Source organism: Pelmatolapia mariae, linkage group LG4 (assembly GCF_036321145.2).
Source record: "Pelmatolapia mariae isolate MD_Pm_ZW linkage group LG4, Pm_UMD_F_2, whole genome shotgun sequence".
In the NCBI taxonomy this organism is placed as follows: Eukaryota; Metazoa; Chordata; class Actinopteri; order Cichliformes; family Cichlidae; genus Pelmatolapia; species Pelmatolapia mariae.
In genome coordinates this window covers 4,202,001-4,221,743 of record NC_086230.1, presented here as the reverse complement: position 1 = coordinate 4,221,743, position 19,743 = coordinate 4,202,001, and the positions used below count along the sequence as shown (strand labels likewise).

General features: G+C 38.9%; 1 protein-coding gene and 1 long non-coding RNA gene across 2 annotated transcripts in view; both read left to right on the top strand.

Annotated features, from left to right (window-relative positions):
• The window catches only part of LOC134625691 (deleted in malignant brain tumors 1 protein-like), a 246,300-nt gene that overhangs the window by 181,918 nt on the left and 44,639 nt on the right, over window positions 1-19,743 (top strand). Inside the window, exon 5 of the mRNA XM_065470669.1 lies at window positions 14,238-14,549. Coding sequence (XP_065326741.1) covers window positions 14,238-14,549 — 312 coding nt within the window. The remainder of the gene's footprint in view (window positions 1-14,237; window positions 14,550-19,743) is intronic.
• LOC134625853 (uncharacterized) lies at window positions 4,876-5,404 on the top strand. Its single transcript, XR_010093774.1, has 3 exons — window positions 4,876-4,981; window positions 5,098-5,201; window positions 5,305-5,404. It is a non-coding gene; the product is annotated as an uncharacterized LOC134625853 (long non-coding RNA).

Here is a 19,743-nt window from a genome sequence, read left to right as displayed (position 1 = left end):
GGATGATGATGATCAAACTGTTGTTGATTTTATAAACAAATACATCACAGCACAGCTGCCTGATCCACATAAACAACCTGAACTGTACAAGAAAGTTACAGAAGTGCAAAAACACAGTAAGAACCACACAAAGACGTGCTTTAGGAGTTTAAACTCTGGGTGCCGTTTTGGTTTTCCCAAACCACCCTGCAATGAGACAATGATCACAAGACCCAGTGAGGATGATGAACTGGAGGTAGAAACAGCAAAGAACAAGCTCAGGCCACTGAACCAGCTGCTGAATGAACCTGAAACTGCTTCCATGAGTTTAGAGCAGCTCTTGGCAAGATGCAAGTTGACACATGCAGAATATGAGAGATACCTGAATAAAATGAACACAAGGAGTACGATCATACTAAAGCGTGATCCAAAAGATTCTTGGATAAACGGCTATAATCCACATCTGCTTGAAGCCTGGAACAGTAATATCGACATAAGCTTTGTTCTAGATGCTTTTGGCGCTGCAAATTATTTAATGAAATATATATCTAAAAAAGAGGGTGGGCTATCTGAGTACCTGAAAACTGTTATTGAGAGCTCCCATAAAGACAGTGTAAATGAGTGCGATGAAATGAGAGCCGTCATGCAGGCATATTCAAAGAAGCGAGAGATCAGTGCACAGGAGTGTGTTGCTCGTGCATGTGGTCTTCACATGAAGCAATGTTCACGTGCTGTAATATTCATACCAACTGATGATAATCCAGTGAAAATGAGTCGTCCCCTGTCAGTTCTGGACAACACAACACCTGAGTCTTCCAATGTTTGGATGACATCTTTGAATGACAAATATAAAGCCAGACCTGAAACACCAGAGTATGAGGAGATGTGCATGGCAGACTTTGCTGCTAATTGCAGGATTGTCTATGGCCAACAGACAAAAGGTAAAGATGTTTTACCCCTTCTCAATGAGATGGGATTTGTGCAAAGGCGCAAAAACGATAAGCCTGCTATCATCAGATTTCACCGCTGCTCACAAGAAAAACATCCAGAGCAATATTATGGAAGACTGCTTAAACTGTACCTTCCTCATCGTTCAGACAACGAACTGAAAACGCCATCTTTGCCAACCTATCAGGCTTTCTATGGTGCTGGCTGTGTACAGCTACCAGGTACTGACCGTCTTGAGTACGTGCAACACATTGTCAAAAGAAACAGAGAAAAATATGAGAAAAACAGTGAGGAGATCGAGACCGCTGTTGAGGAATATGAGCAGAACAGAGGTGTGACTGACGAATGGTGTAATCTGGCACCTGAATCAGATCTCGTAAGGTTGCCACTTGTTGAACAAGAAAGAGAGCGAGACAATGAAAATGAACAGGAAGATGTGCCCGACTACAGCCGTCAGGCTGATGCTTCAACAGAAGTCAGAGCCATCAGGGAACCCCCTGCTATTGATCCCACTTTGTTACGTCAGATGTTTCAGAATCTAAATAAGAAGCAAGCCTGCATATTTTATGCAGTTAGAGACTGGTGCATTAAAAGAGTCTGTGCTCTAAATCCGGAGCAGTTTTTCTTTTATATTAATGGTGGTGCTGGAACAGGAAAATCACATCTTATCAAATGCATCTACTCAGAAGCATCTAAGATACTGAGCAAAGTGCCCAGATATGCAGACGACGTTGACATATCAAAACCCACTGTCCTGTTAACTGCTTTCACTGGGACTGCAGCATTTAACATTTCTGGAACAACACTGCATTCTCTACTCAAGCTCCCTAGAAGCTTAAAACCTCCCATTCAGGGACTTGGCAATCAGCTGGATGAAGTCAGATCAGAACTTTTGAATGCTGAAATAATCGTCATTGACGAAGTGTCTATGGTGTCAAGACATCTCTTTGCATATGTAGATGCAAGACTCAAACAGATCAAAGGGACTCGGAGACCCTTTGGAGGCATGTCAGTCATTGCTGTTGGAGACTTCTATCAGCTACCCCCAGTGCGACAGTCGAAACCTCTCTGTGTGCACGACCCGTCCGAGATCGACCTGTGGCGGGAGCATTTTCAGATGATCACTCTGACTGAGATTATGCGTCAGAAAGATGATGTTGTCTTTGCTGAGATGCTGAACAGAATCCGTGTGAAAGGAAAGTTGGATGTGCTTTGCGAAGCAGATAGAAATTTGTTGTCACAGGCCATAACTGAACCAGCCCGTTGTCCGACTGATGCGTTGCACATTTTTGCAACTAACAAAGAAGTGGATGCACACAACTCTGCAACACTGGGTCTGCTCCATACTCATATCATTGACATCCATGCAGATGATTATAGAAAGGATCCTAGAACTGGCAGAATGGCACTTCAAGACAGACCATTCAAAGGAGGTAAAAACGAGTTACCAGACACACTGAAAGTTGCAGAAGGAGCTCGTGTCATGCTCACCAGAAACATTGACATACAAAATGGTTTGGTTAATGGAGCTTTTGGAAAACTACTTAGAGTAGTTTACTCTGAAAACGACCAACACATCATCAAGCTTGGACTTAAAATGGATAATGAGACATCTGGAAAGAATAACCGCACACCAGCAGACAACATGGTGTACATTGAGAGAGCAGAGGAGAATCTGAAGCAGAAAGGAGTGGTACGAAGACAGTTCCCAGTGAAGCTGGCCTTTGCATGTACAATACATAAGGTACAGGGTATGACAACCACATCAGCTGTTGTCTCTCTTAAGAGCATTTTTGAGCCCGGCATGGCCTACGTAGCTGTCAGTAGAGTGACGTCTCTCAGTGGACTGTATCTTCTTGATATGGAGGAGAAAAAAATATTCACCAATCCAGAAATCACTGCAGCGCTTGAGAACATGAGACAAGCCAACCTTGATGACATGATGCCTCTTCTACACGTGAGACAAACACTGAGCAGGTCAGAGGTTTTCACCATTGTTCATCATAATACAGAGGGACTGCCAGCTCACATTAATAACATCAAGAGTCACCATGAATTGTGTCTAGCAGATGTTTTGTGCCTAACAGAAACACACCTGCGGGGCTCTTTTGTCGCAGAGAGTCTCCACTTGGAAAATTACAATTTGTTCAAACGCAACAGACACCTGTCCTACACAAACTTTCCCCAGATGGCAAACAGAAGTGGTGGTGGAGTTGCTGTTTATGTGAAGAGTGACATTCAAGTGCATGAAAAACAGTACATCCATAATGTAACTGACCTTGAATTTCTGGCTTTAAAGGTTGAAGCACCAGTCAGTGCTCTGATTGCAGTTGTGTACAGACCTCCAGACTACACTCTGAGGCCATTCCTGAAAAACCTGGTAAGCCTATTAGACTCATTAGAGATCATGGACTGTCATCCCATCATAGTGTGTGGTGATTTTAATGAGAATGTTTTATCCATTGCAAACAAACCAATCCTGGAGCTGTTTGAGTCTAGGGGATACGCACAGGTCATCACTGCCCCTACCACAGAGAAGAACACACTGCTTGACCTAATTTTCATTTCTCAGCCAGAGCGATGTCTCCATTCTGGAGTCATGAAGACCTACCATAGTTACCATGACCCTGTATACTGTGTATTGTCCTGTGATGATTCATGATCTAGATCTTTGACTACAGTAAGTAATTTCTATATTTTTGAATGACTTAAGAAAGTAGAGCGATATTTAAAAGTTGACTTAAGAAAAAGCACCCTGCATTGCAATATAATGTTTCAATTGTCTACATAAAATACAATTAAATGAATTAAGTAATGATATCAGTAAAAATTGACAATTTTATGTATTACAGAAAATCTAAAAATCAGAAATCTATGAATGTCAGAAAAATCAAATATTGTAGTTTAAAACAAACAGTGTAGGCATATCCTCTCTGCAGCCAGGCTTCAAAATCCTGCCAGGCTGCCCCAGTCTCACTGTGGCTGGGAGGGAGGGAGGGTGGACCAGAGGATTGCCCACACAACACATAAATGTTCAACAGCTTCTTCATTGTTTCTGAGAGAACAACACAGACTAAAGGTTGCTTCTAAAAAAAAATAAAATAAATAAAAATAAAAATCTAATTACAGCAATAATGACAGTTAAGCCAGTTTATCTGTGCCTCTATTTTGAAATAATATTTACAAAAATGTTATTGATTTCAGTTTGTTATAATCTTTAAACTTGTTCAAAAGTATATCATTATATTTTTGGACAAATCTTTCAATGAAACATACATTTTTATGAGCTTTTATCATGTTTCAGCCAGTGCATTTATCAGGGTGGGTCTGGGTCTGGGATGATAAATGCACATTTCTGGCCAGAAATGTTTCAGCAGTGTTACATATGCACTACATATGTTAAACTTGCTTTTTGTTACCAGTTGATACCCTACATTTGTATAGACATTGGGTGGTGTGAGGCTGGGGAGTTGAGTGGAGTGGGTAGGTGGGAGTTGAATGTGGGGGGGTACGGTGGGAGGTTGTTAGGTTTCTTTTTTTTTTTTTTTTTTGTTAAGAGAGACACAGTCCTCCTGTGTCTTCTCCAAGCTTCACATGTAAAATCCAACAGTGTGAAGCACATAGCAGCCAGAAACTGTAATGCCACAGATCAGAGAGGCTTCATCATCACCATCTTCGCCGTACGATCAGAGCATGAGACTTCACATCTGGAGCACAGGAGAGATTCTGTGATAAGTCCTCCTTCTAGCTTGTCCCACAAGCAGTCGGTGAGATTTACTCACAACAAAAAGGGTTAATGACATTATTTTCATGAAAACATGTATTAATTCTTTGTAAAGTGTTTAAATTGTGTTTTCACTTGACCTTAGGAGTGTTATTTTGAGTGTATTTTAATATCTGTACTCAGGTGTTTCCCTCTGTGATCCATCCCCTTCAGAGCTGAGACATTCAGGACTGAACAGACTGCACAGTTTCTGTGACTGAGCCTCCAAAACATCTTCTTTGAAACCACACATGATAGAAGGGCTTTATATTTGCAGCAGCACTACTAAAGGTATTCAGTTTATTACAGGATGTGTTTGTTTCTTAGGACCAGCTCTAAGTGCACACTACCTAACATATACACCTTTCTGTTCATTACAAACCAACTACTCTGGATCATATGGCCAGTCGGCAGGAATGTTGCTGCAGGAAAACATCCCTGCAGATCACCATCATTGTCAGACTGACTGTGCCTCCTCTGTGCAGTGTCAAGATCCTCCCTAAATGAGTGTGTAAGTTCATTATTTTATTCCCTTTGACAAGACAAGTATCACTGATATTTACATTTACAACTACAAATGTTCCTGTTTTCTGCTCTTCTTTTAAAGTCCTCAGCTATCCTGCTTCTGTGCTGCTTGCCACACATCAAACACTGGCCGGATGACAGGGAGGATCCACTCTGAAGTCACTGGACATGATGAGGATCATATGGGACTTTATAGTTTCAAAGAAATGTTGTGCTCTTTGATTACAGGTTTTAAATGGACATAATGACTGCCTCTCTCTGATCTGACAGGCTAAAGGATTGTTTTCATTGTTAGTGCTCTGTACAGTGTATGCTTATTTAATATTTCATCACAGAGCAAACCTTTATTTATTTAACATATTTTTATTTTGTTTTAATGTTGAATTAACTGTGGGGATTTTTTTAAGTGGGCACTCGGGATGTCATATGACCAGAAATGTGGTAACTGTAATTCAACAGTATGTAAAGAAAGAATCTGCTAAGAACAAAACACACACAAAAAACCCCAAGAGAACTCAAATTCGTTCCATGTAATCCAATCTAAAACATTTTAAACTGCTGAACAGCAACACAAACAGTGTTAAAGAAACAGTGTTAACAGAATAATTATGATGAGTTTGTACCAAAGTTTCAGGTCACATGGCACACCTAGTGTGTAGTGTGGGGTATCAGCTGGTAAGTATAGGTTTTTTCATATTTGTGTCCTTAGAGTTCAGATAGATAAAGCCTTGTGTATAATAATTAGTCATAACCACAACTCAAAGTCAGGGACTAACTAAATTTGGGACTTCGTGTCTGAGCCCAGGTTTAAACACAGTGTTAAAAAGCATTTAGTGGCATGGCTGAACAATGCTGTAAACTAATGATACTTATTTATCCATGTTCACAAAAAGGACTAATGTGTTCATTTGATTATTTGTATGTGTTAAACTGTGTCACCACCTTAGGCTTTCGTTTGAGTTCACTCAAAAATCTCTATACAGTTCTCTTTTACCACTGTGTGGACACTGTTTACAATAAAACATAAAAAAGAATGAGTAATAAAAAGATGTGTAGACAGATCAGTAGATTCAGTAGACCAATATTAACAGCTGTTCAGCCATGTGCTACGAAACAAACACAATTTAAAGGTTCAGGATTGTGGTTTTAAAAGTCGAATTTTCATGTATTTCATATGTTGCTTATTATTTTTATTTGGTTATTTAATTTAGTTATTTTTATTTATTCTCCTGTGAAGTGTTTAACAAAAAAAGCTACTTTAATTTCAATTTTATTTGTTTATTATTTGGTAATTTGTTCTTTAAGAATCGAGTCTGTGCCAAAAACTAAAGTTGAACAGACACATGACAGGATCAGATTATTAACACCTTAAAACATTGCAAACGTCTCTTTTTAAAATGATTTTTATTCTATTTCGAAAAAAAAAAATTGTTGAATTAATTTAAGTCCTTTTCAGAAAGAAGCTGTACAATATGACTTAAGATTTTTATGTTATTTTCTATGATATACAAAACAAATGGATGTATGTAATACCATTAAACATGATATACACATGTGTATATGTCTGAAAAACATTATGCTGTATATTAAAGCTTGTATTTTCTCCAGCATGTTTGTTCATCTTTTCAGTTCAATTTAACAAATTTGTTTTTACATATTATTTTTTTTTATGAATTAGAGATTTATAATACATAATTCCACTCTTTAAGTGATTAGAAGAATATGAACTTTTGTTATTCATTCAGAGGTTTTCTGACTAAATTTTCTTTTGTCATTACTCATCTTTTTCTAATTTATATTTTAAACATGTTCAGCTATTTTCCAACTTCTTCTGTGTGAAAACGAGCTTTCAAAAGTTCTGCACTTTTGTTTTCAGGTTAAAAATTCTGTATTTTCCAGCTCATTCAACATTTTTAGCTTAATATTCAGTAATGATTTCATTTCAGTGCATACATTCAGATTCAAGCATTCACACTGCAGTTTCTTCAGAAAATGCACTTTCTAGTTATATTTTATTATATATTCCGTACGTTTTTTGTAGTCTATCTCCTTCAAAACCGTTCAACTTAGAAAAACCATTCAAACACCATTAGATTCCTCTTCTTTTGGACATGACTGCTTCTATTTTTCTTATTTTTAACATTTATATTTTTAATTTTATTCACCTTTTTTCAACAAAAATTTCCCATGTATTTCAATGGAGAGACCCTTCAAATTCTCATTCAACTCACTCCTCTTCAAACTGTATCTACTTCCACATACATTGACGTAGAGCCACCATTCAAACTTTAAAACGAAGACAAGATATTCAACTATTCAACTTGTATTTATCTTTTCAATATCTTTTATACTTTTTCTTCAGTTCCAGTTTAAGTTTCATGATGTTTTTTCACCCGTTTCAGAGTTTATAATGGGTGTGTATGGGACGGAATGTTGCCGCTAGAGTGAGACAGCTCAACTGGTAGAGTGAGAGCAGGGGGGGAATTAATCTTAAAATATTTTCTTAAAACTGCTGCTGTGTCCGCAGCGTTTCGTCTACAGGTATGATTTTACCCTCAAAACGTAGCCATCGCTGTCCTCTTTCATCCAATGTGTTTACTATTGTACTAGGTGTTATGGTTCTTTCATAAATGTCACCAAAGCACAGCCTACTCCCTCCAACTCTTCCATAGACTCTAATGTTAAAATGGCTCAGAAGGTTCGTTTGAAAATCAGAAGTACAGGCTGTCTTTACACTGTCACCACATCAATATAATAAACTCCACAGCCATGAAATCTGAGAATTAAGTAGACTAGACATTGCTGGCGCTCACGGTGAAAGAATTTTGTCAATACGACCTGTACTTTTCATTTGGGAGCGATTTGTTTCGGCCTGACTTTTCTGTTAATTTTAAGCAGCAAAAGTGAGGTGCATGTCTGTGTGCGTGTGTACTGAGCCATTGGGTGCAGTCACTATAGCAACCAGGCTCACACCTGCCTGCTTAATGAGCTCTGTCTCTCACTGTGCCAAGATTCATCTTAAACACTTCTCTTTCAACTGCTGCTGTGTCCACAGTGTTTGCTCTACAGCCATCATTTTACCCTCAAAACGAAGACATCCATGTTCTCTTTCCAACACCTTGTCTTTCAAAGGTCAGAGTTTTAAACCTTTAAAACTGTGTGGATCCAAGTGGAGGGATCACATTTTAGTCATTCAGTGATTCAAAGAATATGAACTTTTATTATTCATTCAGATGTTTTCCGATTCTAAATTTTCTTTTCTCATTACTTAGGTTTTTCTAATTTACATTTTAAACATTTTCAGCTCTTTTCCAACTTCTTCTGTGTGGATTTCAGCTTTTAGCAGTTCAGCACTTTTGTTTTCAGGTTAAAATTTCTGTATTTTTCATCTCATTCAACATTTTTAACTTAAAATTCAGCAATTAATTTATTCCAGTGCATTTATTTAGATTCAAGCATTCACACTGCAGTTTCTTCAGAAAATGCACTTTCTAGTTAAATAATAATTTTGAACTTCACTGTAAAATCATGACCTTGATGTGACCTGATGATACAGCTGATGATACAGCAACACGGTTGAAAATAGTTGATGAATGCACACATCACACATTCACACATCCAGTTTAAAGTGCAGCTGGAATGAGTGAGAAAGAAGCAAGTCAGTCTGCAGTTTGAAGCACCAGAATGACTCTGAGAAAAGACTTACGGACCTTTTGTCACATTGAGGAGACAGAACAGAAGGACAGAAATTGCCATTCACTAGTTTGAGCAGCCAGAATGGGTCTGGGCTTAAGAAGTACTTGGATGGACACAGGCACCCATTCTAGATTATCATGATTTTTCAGAGCCCTTTGTACCCCACCTCACAGCAGTGCCTGGAAGCTGTTTTATCTGAAACAAACAGCCAAGATGAGGGTCATTGCATATAATGCAAGGACATTAGTATCCCTTGAGAAAAATTATCATATGCATTCTGGAAAGCTGCTTTCTTCCTCCATAACCACAGGGAATCTGAGTGAGCCAGGAGAGTTACCCCGTCATCGGTTGCTTCACAAAACCAACAACTACTTACCAAAAGCTCATGTCGTAATTTTACTTTTTACTGTACAAATATAACATCGCTGGGAGATTTTAATAGCCACATGGACAGAGCATCAAATTAATTTAAAAAACATTTTATATTTCCTATCTGGAGTATTTTGGCTTAGATGAATAAATACATGTTCCCACACACTCCAAAGGACATACTTTAGACCTTATCTGTTGTACTGGAGTCCGAGCGATGAACTGTGCTGTATCGGACATATCTTTTTCAGATCATAATTTAGTTTCATTCGGTGTTGGTCTCCAACTGTACAAAGGTAATCTGACATGCTCTCTTAATTTTAGAAACATTACGGGCATTGATTTATCAGTTCTTTCCCCTTGCATTGATAATCTAATGACCATAGATGCTTCAGCTTCCACAAATGACTTGGTATCTCACTATAACAATGAACTCGTCAATCTCTCCAGACCTCCAGATATCATTACCATACGTTCACTCTCTGCTGCAGTCTGTAATGAATTTATGGTCTTTTTTTAAATACCAAAATTGCAAATCTTCATCAATAATTGTCCTCTTCTTTTGATATAATCAACTGTCAACGTTATTCTAACTTGGTTTTAGACTATTGTTAGCTTGAAAAATGTTATAGTTGGGTTTTTTGTTTACTTTATTTAATTGTGTAAGGTGTGTAAGGTCACCTTGAGGATCCCCTAGAAACCTCTAGAAATTTCTATAGCAGAAAATGAAAAACAAAAACTTTTCCTATTTTCACAAAGTTACAGAGGTTTTATTAGAGACACATTTTTGGGAACAAAAACTAAGAAAAAAAAACAACACTGTACACAACAGTAGACTGGTTTGTAATAAGCAAGTGAATAATGCCGAAAATAGAGATTATTGATGGGAAACTGGTATCAAAACACACTGAGAGTTAGAGCTGTAGAGGAAGTGCCAAACTGCCAAACTGCCAAAGTAAGAGGGAATTCATTACAATTTTTTCAAAGGTGAAAATTGTTGTTTTTTGTTTTGTAATTGTTTATTCCTTAATTACTTTGTGGAGTATGAATGGCCATAAGGGAACTTTTTATCATTAGGAAAAACTGTAAAACTTATAAATATACAGTAAAATGTTCAAAATGTATGCTGGTGCTTGTTTGTGGTGAGCAGCAGATCAAACAAGTTAGGGATTATAAATGGCTTTAAGCACACATTCAGACCTGTGAGACTCATTCAGACACTCAGACACTGAGCCATGGCTCTGTGCTACATGTACAGTGAAAAATGGAGACTGGCCATCTCTTGGATTTATGTAAGCGTCTTTGATGAATTTACCGCAATTGCACTGTGTTTGTGTAACTTGTGTTAAGTTGCTTCAAAAAGCAAAACATCTGTGTGCAACCAATGTAGACTACTTAATTTATGTAAATCTAACATCTTGTCTTTTTTTCAGTGCACACATTTCTGCATCTTTGTATGTAGTTTATTTTATGTAATATAAAATAAACAGGTGAGCAGTATGTTTGACACCCCTGGTATAGTGGTTTCCATATTCAGCTAAAAAAGGTGAAGGTCCTCAGTACACTTTACTGAGTAAAATGTAAAATTAATTTTACAATTTTAAAATTAATTTTACACCAAAATTAAGCTTTGTTTTACGCAGTTAACACAGTTAACTCAGTGATGCATTTCTGCATCACTATTGCATATCTCAAATAGACTTTTTATTCTGCTTTAACAACAGTTTGGTTTCCACCCTCATTATTCCTCTGAGTCTACCACTTGCTTATTTTGGGGGGGAGACGTAGACAAGACAAGTTCAAAACACGGAGAAGTAAGAAAAACAGAGTGGAAGAGGGACAGAGAGAAAAGACACTAAAAATCTGCTAGATCACAGTAGGGAGACCACAGCAACAACTTAGATAAGCATAAGTAACAGTTGATAATAAATACTGAATGTTACTGAGCAGCACACAAAATCGACAACGCACGATATGCTTTGAGGCAGCAGCCAAGGAAGATGGTGTGTGTCTGTGCACACCTGTGTGCGTTAGCGCGCTTGTATTCCAAAGATTTCTCCATGTAATTATCTGATAGTAAGTGTGGGGAGTCATAGCCCTCCGGAAGGGCCCCGACCGAGCCATGGGTGCCGGGAGTGAGCCAGTACACACCGAGCACCCAGCCCCGACACTGAAAACCACCAATGCACCGAGGATTGAGGGCATCAGCCATTGGCAGGGAGTGTGGTGGTGGGAGATAGGCCCCCACACCTAGAGGAGCCTGAGATGTTCCCAGAGAGGTGGAGTCTAAGACTCGACCTGACACATAGACACTCCCAGAGGGGCAAACCAGCCCCAGACCCAGGAAATGTTTGCTGTGGAGTGGAGACAAGCAGACCACCCCGGTCCTGCAGCAGGGAGGCCCAGCATTCCACGTGCATTTAAAACATGGGAGGGAGCTGGTACTCTCTGCCAGAAAGCAGCTGGTGTTAGCATGCGTCTGGTGGCCGGGCCTAAGTCCATGGAGCCCAGTCCGACAAAGAGACATGGGTCCATCCTCCTATAGGCCCACCACCTGCAGGAGGCGCCGTAGGGGTCGGGTACAATGTGTGTCAGGTGGCGGCCAAGAACGGAGGCCCTGGTGAGCCGATCCCCGGCTATATTTAAAACTAAACCAAACTAAATGAAACGTATGTTGTGATGACAAGTGGACATCCATTTTTTTTTGTTTGTTTGTTTTTAATTAATTGCACATTGTTATTTTTGAGAGCCAAGTCTCCTGCTTGTGCTCCTTTCATCTGCTAAATTTGCGATATCTGCTTTGTAGACCTAGTGGAGAGAGTGGACAGTTTCCGGTACCGGGGTCTCCACATCACTCAGGATCTATCACGGTCCTGTCACATTAACACCCTGGTTAAGAAAGCCTGCCAGTGTCTCTTCTTCCCCAGAAGACTTAACAAACTTAAACAAATTTCCCACGTGTGGGACTAATAAAGGTTATCTTATCTTAGGTGCTTAAGAACTTTTACTCCTGCACCATCAAGAGCATCCTGATACATCTGTACCTGGTTTGGGAACAGCACCAAGCAGGACAGACGAGATCTGCAAAGAGTGGTGCGCTCGGCCGAATGCATCATTCGATCAGAGCTTTCTGACCTGCTGTCCATCCACACCAAGTGGTGCAAGAACAAAGCCAGGAAGATTATGATGAGCCGCTCCCATCCCAACAATGGACTCTTCTCACTGTTGAGGTCTGGGAAGCGCTTCTGCTCCCTTAAGACCAAAACAGAGAGAAAGAGGAGGAGTTTCGTCCCCCAGGCTATTCAGGACCTGAACCAGGTGTAGGACTGGACTCTCATACATCACATCACCGCACGCACTCTGTTTATTTGCACACTTCTTATAATCTCTCTCTTAAATCATTATTTGCACTTTTTTTTTTACTGTAAATTTCTAAGTTAAAATCTGTAAATTTTGTCATAATCTGTAAATTCTTTACTGTCGTTTAATGGGCATTATCTGGTCTAATTGCAAGCCAGCTTACACTGACATGCATGCACAAGTCTGACTTATTTCAGTGATTTCACAAAGTTTATCTTCAACTTGGACCTCAAAAGGATGTGTATTGTGGCAACACTGTAGTGACAATCCTCTTCCCTTCTAGCTTGGAGACTAGACAGGGTTGCTAGACATGAATGAGTGTGAAAAGGGAAAGAAGGGAAAAGGGGGCAAAAAGTTTTACCACAGTTTGCACTATATACCTCTTTTTTTTAGATGTATTCAGAATTACCTTTTTAAATATATATGTGTGTGTGTGTGTGTGTGTGTGTGTGTGTGTGTGTGTGTGTGTGTGTAATTAATATGTGCTGAATACTATAAACAGAATGCAGATTTGGAAATCTCTACTAAAAAATCGTTTTGTTGGAGGTAATTTAAAGGTTCAAAGGAATTTCAGACGTCCAGTTTTCATTTAGGGATGGAACGCCTCTTGTGTTTGTAGCCCCATGGAAAGATGAAAAGTGTGAAAAATCTCTCAAAACTCCGCGAGCACATAAACCGTGATGTGAGCGACAACAATGTCTGAAATAATTTTTAGAGACGAGTAAGCTCGTGAAGGTCTTTGAAAGTGAGAATGATGACTGATTGAACTATTTGATTTGTGGAACTGCATGCGTGGACTGTTGCACGCATTTCTGAGTACGCGAAATTACACACAAATCATTGTGTGCGCACATATGTAAATCTTAGTTTACTCTTGTGGATAATATCGTACCCATTTTCCAATCTTTTGAGACTAATATCTCCCGATAGAAGGGCCTGAGACGGGAGATACGCGCTTTGATTGACACTTTTGGCAACGAATGGCGATAAACTTAGAATGAAACTAAATTGATTTCATTGATCATATCTGTACTCACAGCTGGCAGCAGACACAGCAGAATGATAACATTCAGTCAGAAGTATAGATGCGATTGTTTTTTTGTTGGACAAAGTGTGTTAACTTCAGAGTTTAATTCTTCATAGTTTTAATGCCCCGTGTTGGTTGATGGGAAAAAAAAAACCCGCGACAAAACGAAAGGGGAAGTGTTTCGGGAGGACAAGCACTGTGAACAATTTTGGTTCTCTGCAGTGTTCTCTGGATCTCATAAATGACACGCCATGTGGGGCAGACAGCAGTTTTTGACCCTCGGTAAGACAGATTTTCCATAATGTATAATGGTTTTTGTAATTGTGTACAGGCACAGTATCAATAGGATTTTGGGGTTTGGTTTTCAATGCAAATATTCATCACTGCATATCAACAAGAGCATTTCTATGTAATAAGCAATGGCATGGTTTCCTCTCCAATAGTTTCTTGTCTCTTGGCCTCACCTTCACCTGCTGCAGGTCAGTCTGTTCCTATGTCTTTTTTTTTTTTTTTTAAAGGAAAACCTTTGAGGGAAATATTAAAATGTTGTTTATATAATGTTCTTGATAGGTCAGATCAGACTAGCTGGGTCTGGGTCCACTCGGTGCTCTGGAAGAGTTGAAATCTATCACAGTGGCTCCTGGGGAACCGTCTGTGATGATGACTGGGACTTAAAAGATGCTGAAGTGGTCTGCAGACAGCTGGGCTGTGGGGCAGCAGTGGAGGCCACTTCATCTGCTCGCTTCGGTCAAGGAAGTGGAAAAATCTGGCTTGATGATGTGGCCTGTTCAGGAAGTGAAAGTTCTCTTACTGAGTGTCGACACAGTGGATTTGGGAAACATAACTGTGGACATGGTGAGGATGCTGGTGTCACATGTTCAGGTGAGCAAACTTTCAGTTAAATTCTATCGTGATATCATTTCATAATAAAAGTTGTTAAAAGTGGTGAAGTGATTATTATTTTTTGTTAATAAATAATGTAATTAGTATATTATATTGTTTTTACTACACTTTGTTCATTGGAGAAAACATTTACTAGTAAACTATATTTCCTAACAAAAATGTAAATGCACATCTTTGCTGATAGTTTTTTTTTAAATAAGATTTTCTTATTCTCTGAGACACAAATCTCTTCAGTAATAATTACATTAACAGAAGCTTCTGATTCCATCTGCAACCTGAATGCTTTTCTGCATCACTTTGTTTAAATTTCATTTAGTTTCAGTCACTTTAGGGCAAATTATTCAAGAATGTTTATCTATTTATAACTTCATTTATCTTTGTCTTATTTCTCTCAAAGTATTTCACCTCCAGCAGAGAATCTATGTTGAGCCTGCTGTAAATAAAAGAATCAGTGAAAATGAACTTTGAACTTCCAACTGATTTTAAACTAAAACATAACCTGTTCCCAACAGTTTTAGATTTTAGTCTCACAGCTGCAGACTTGGTGCTGTTTAAGGTTTTGACAGTAAAGATCAAATATAAAAACAAAATTTGAAACCCTGAACGAGACTTTTTCAGTTACTTTCTAATTATTCTAATTGTTCATAGAGTTCTGTGAAAACTTTCTTTTTCACAAGACTGTCCATTCTCAGCTGTAATGTTACAGCCTGTATGAGCAAAATCAACATCAACACCATGGCTGCCATATTTTCACACACAACGGACAGATCAGCATGATTAATCAAGCGTAAGACTAAAACATATACTCAGTGAAGTTAAAAATGACACACAGTTTACAATTCTATATCCAATAAATAATATGAAGTAGGCAACAGGAAAATACAGTGTGAAATTGTAAGTTAGTTTTTTGATCATTGAATTAAAAATTTAAAATGTTCAGCAGGTCGATATATTGTGGGAAACATTACTGTGGTATCATCGAGCACCTCAACAAATGATGAAATCGTCCTGCCTGCTACTGTGTGACTATTCTTCAGCTGCTGTACTTTCTGTTCGTTATCTTTGATCTTGAGCTTGCCTGCAGATACCTTTGATCTCATAATCGAAGCATTAGTTGCTTTGCACGGTGATGCTGACAGGAAAAGGACTAATTTAGCAGCGCGGCGCAATGAACAGCAGTAATGTGGTATTACTACTTGACAGTGACACATGGGGAAAAAATTCAGAAGCACGTCTCTGGGTTGAGAGCGGAGGGAGTTGCCTTTTTTTTCTCCTGTTCTTCACAATGGACTTTTGGCTCTGTTTGTATTTGTTATTTATTCAGTTTAGGTAAATGTAATGTTAACACTGACAGGCCAACTGCCTGTAAAAACTGTAAAAAATAAAATAAATCCAGGACATGTGTCCTGGATTTATTCAATACTCAAATACTTGAATACTAGCATGCAATACTTGAATACTAGCATTCAAGTATTGCATGCTAGTCAGGGGCCATACTTTCATGGTGTCATGGCTTCTGTAGTAGCACGTCAGGATTTTCCTCTGTTTCGTCATCTGTGTGCTGCCTGTGTGTTTTTTAAAGTTACTTTTAAGTACTCTGAGTCACTTATTTCAGAAACAGACTGTAACCTTAACCAGCTCATTGGCAGGTTTTCTTCAACAGAGTAGAGAGAGTTGGTTTCATTTCCTCATTCATAAAGTCGCCGTCAAAGCTCAGAGCAGTAACTTATTCAAATGAGCAACAAAGCAATGCAAACCAAATGTGGGTGCCATCATTTAGAACATGGATGGATAATACAAAAATCATCTATGCTTTCTATCTAACATTCACACAGATACACTCTGATGGGTGCACTGGAGGGCAACTTGGGGTTAGTATCTTCCCTAAGGATATTTGGCATACATACCGGAGCAATCCGGGATTGAACCACCGACCTTTTGATAAATAGATTGGTAGACCACCACCCCAACAAACCAAAAATGTCTCTTAAATGTTGAAATACTGACCAGGAAAACCAGTGCTAGTGCCACTTTACTGTCACAATGCTGGCACTACACCAGAGATGCTTAGGTTAAGATGAGAATACGGTGTACATGAGCCTTGAAGAACATGTAACAGAGTCATTTTGACACTTAATGCAGCCTCTCAATACAAATAGTGAACTTGTTTTAACTTAGTGCCAGTACAGTCAAGGAGTAACTGTAATAATGGCTCACTTCCAAAGCCATCATATTTCCCCTGAGCAACCATGTGCATACATCAGAAAAGGAGCAATAAGCTCTTGCAGGAGCACAGAACAGGTGTCACTTCCAGCAGAGATGACACTGATGAAGACACAAAACAGCATGCTCCTAAATGAGATTTCCCATTTGGATGTGTAAAATGTTACTGGTTGAACTATCAGACACTGAGGTCAGCTGTTTTTTCAGGACAGCAACTGAACTTGATTTGGTGCCTGCCTTAAATAACACTATGCCAAATTATTGTTTCAGGGGTCCCCCCCAAGCCAAGGATCTCCATAAGCAAGGGTGAGGTCACCTGGGGTCAGAGTGTCAACATCTCTTGTTCAGTCCCAACTCAGGCATCAGATGGAAATTTCATCCTCAAGAAGACGTCTGGCTCATTCATGGAGACTAAAATCTCATATTCCAACTCTGCTATCTTCAGTATCAACAAAGTGAACTTCAGTCATGAAGGACAGTACCACTGCCAGTACGAGGAAAGCATTCAGGGTTCAAAGTTCTCCTCCCCCTTTAGTAACTCTGTAGGACTCTTTGTTACTGGTAAGGATAAATCCAGTTTCCTGAGTTTTATGGTTCATTCTGTTTTGTATAATCTAATCAGTAAACTGGTGATAAAATGAAAACTTTAATTCTGTGTTGCTATTTCAGTAAACTTCTCAAAACCCCATATCTCCATCAGTCCTGCTGGTGAGGTGACCTGGAGTCAGAACATTGCAATCACTTGTTCAGTCTCAACTCAGGTTTTAGGTGGAACGTTCATTCTGATGACAACATCAGATTCATTCAACAGGACCCAAAATTCAGCTACAAACTCTGCAACCTTCAATATTTCTTCTGTGGACTTTGATGATGAGGGATCGTACCAGTGTCAGTATCAGAAAAAGGGCCCAAGTCGGGACTTTAACTCCCCACTAAGTGACAGTGTCATACTCAATGTCACAGGTAAGAGCAATAAATAAAAGAGTGAAATAAAAAGATCAAAACTGATCAACTAAATAAAAATAATACAAATCTTTACATTTTTGCTATAACAAAAAATGTTTATAAACTATAGAAATAACTTGTCATAAGATATCAACAGCTTTAATTTATGTTTATCTATGTAATAAAAATGTATTTTTACTGTTGATTTAGTTTTTACCCATTTATTTTACTGTTCTTATACTTCACCGTTACCTAAAATGATGTCACTGGTAGCATCAGTGAAGAATGCACATTGTAGAGCAGGGATGTTAAACTCATTTAACTTTGACTGTAGTGGGCCAGACCAGCGATACGCTCCTTTCAGCTTAAAGAAGTTTTAGTACACATTAGATATAAACTTTTCATATAAGACAAAAAGCGCAATTTCAAAAGTACATCTCGGATTTTCTGCATAATCTCAGAGAAACACGGCTGCAGTTAATAAACTGTGTTTTGGTTTTTTTTTTTTTGTTTTATTACTGTTGACCCACTATATAAAAAATTGCTGGAACTTTTCTGTCGTTTCAATATTTATTTATTACTTAGTTATTTTAGTGTAATGTGAGTGACCATGAGAGGAATCTTGATCAGTAGGAAAGCAGTAAAAATATGCACTTTTAGAATTTGTAAAAATCTATGCCCTCCTGCACACATATCCAGTGGGGCTAATTGGAGTCTTTGGCAGACCGATTCTGGCCCCTGGGACACCACCGCTGTAGAACATTAAACAGCTGTTAACATTGGCTAGATCACAGGATACATCACGAAATCCTAATGTTGATTGGTTAATGATGATTCATAAATAACAAGCTAAATTGCATGAAATGCTACCTTTGAACTTGTTTCTGCTGCCCTTCTTAATCCTAGTCTTTCTTTCACACAGTGAGACTGCAGAGGCCCATTATTTCTCTGACGTCTCCTAAAGCAGGACTTGTCTGGGGTCCTGAAGGTGCACAGATCACCAGGGGTTACAGCTTCATCCTCACCTGTTCCATTAACTCCACATTTTCCAGTGGACATTTTATTCTCAGCTTCTCTGGCTCCAACCTCAAAGAGCCAGCAGTCAACAACTCAGCTTCCTTTAGTTTCTCTGCAGCTGAGTATGAACATCAGGGCAACTACAGCTGTGTGTATGAAACAACAGCAATGCTGTCAAGGAAATTCACTTCTCTGGAGGCAGAACCGATTCATGTCATCATTAAATGTAAGTAGACTCAAGGAATTGAACAGTTGAACCATTGTTACATAGAAAAGAAACGTGGACACTGAAATGACATACAGTAAACTCTGTGAACCAGAGGGACACTACAGACCGCATTTACATTGCCACATGTTGATGCTGAAATCATTAGCAGTATTTGTGAACATCCATTTATATCATCCATCATGCAGCCATCAGCAGAGATCACTTTTCTGAGATAGAGCACCTAATTTCTGAACCGGTCCCATTTGTCTGGTCTTAGTTTAGATGCTTGAGAACATATCCTCAACACATCGTCTAAGTATGGATTGCATGTTTTGTCTCTGAGGCCTGCTTCCATACTATACTGAAAAGCTGAGGGTGCATTTGTGAGGCCAAACACAATCCTGTTTGATTCATACCACATCCATGGTGTTTTGAAGGTTGTGAATTTTTTTTATCTTCACTGATGCTATCCTGATAGTAAGTTTTAGCTACACTGAACCATGAATGTGTGGTATGGGGTACTTATCGGATTTGCGTTTTTAGGTTTTCATTTTTGTGTCTGGCAAATGCACGAAACTCTTCCCTGAACATTTGTTTAACAGCTGCTTGTTGTTTGCTGGTCAAGTGTCTGAGACTGACCAGGGGATCCTACAGTTCACCCTTAGAATCACTCTGAGCCTTTTCTGTGGTTAAGAGTGGAGTCTGAATGCTTTCAACCACTACTGAATCAACCTGGTGTTCTTTTATGTACACCAGGTAACAGCCTAACCTCCTCCTATC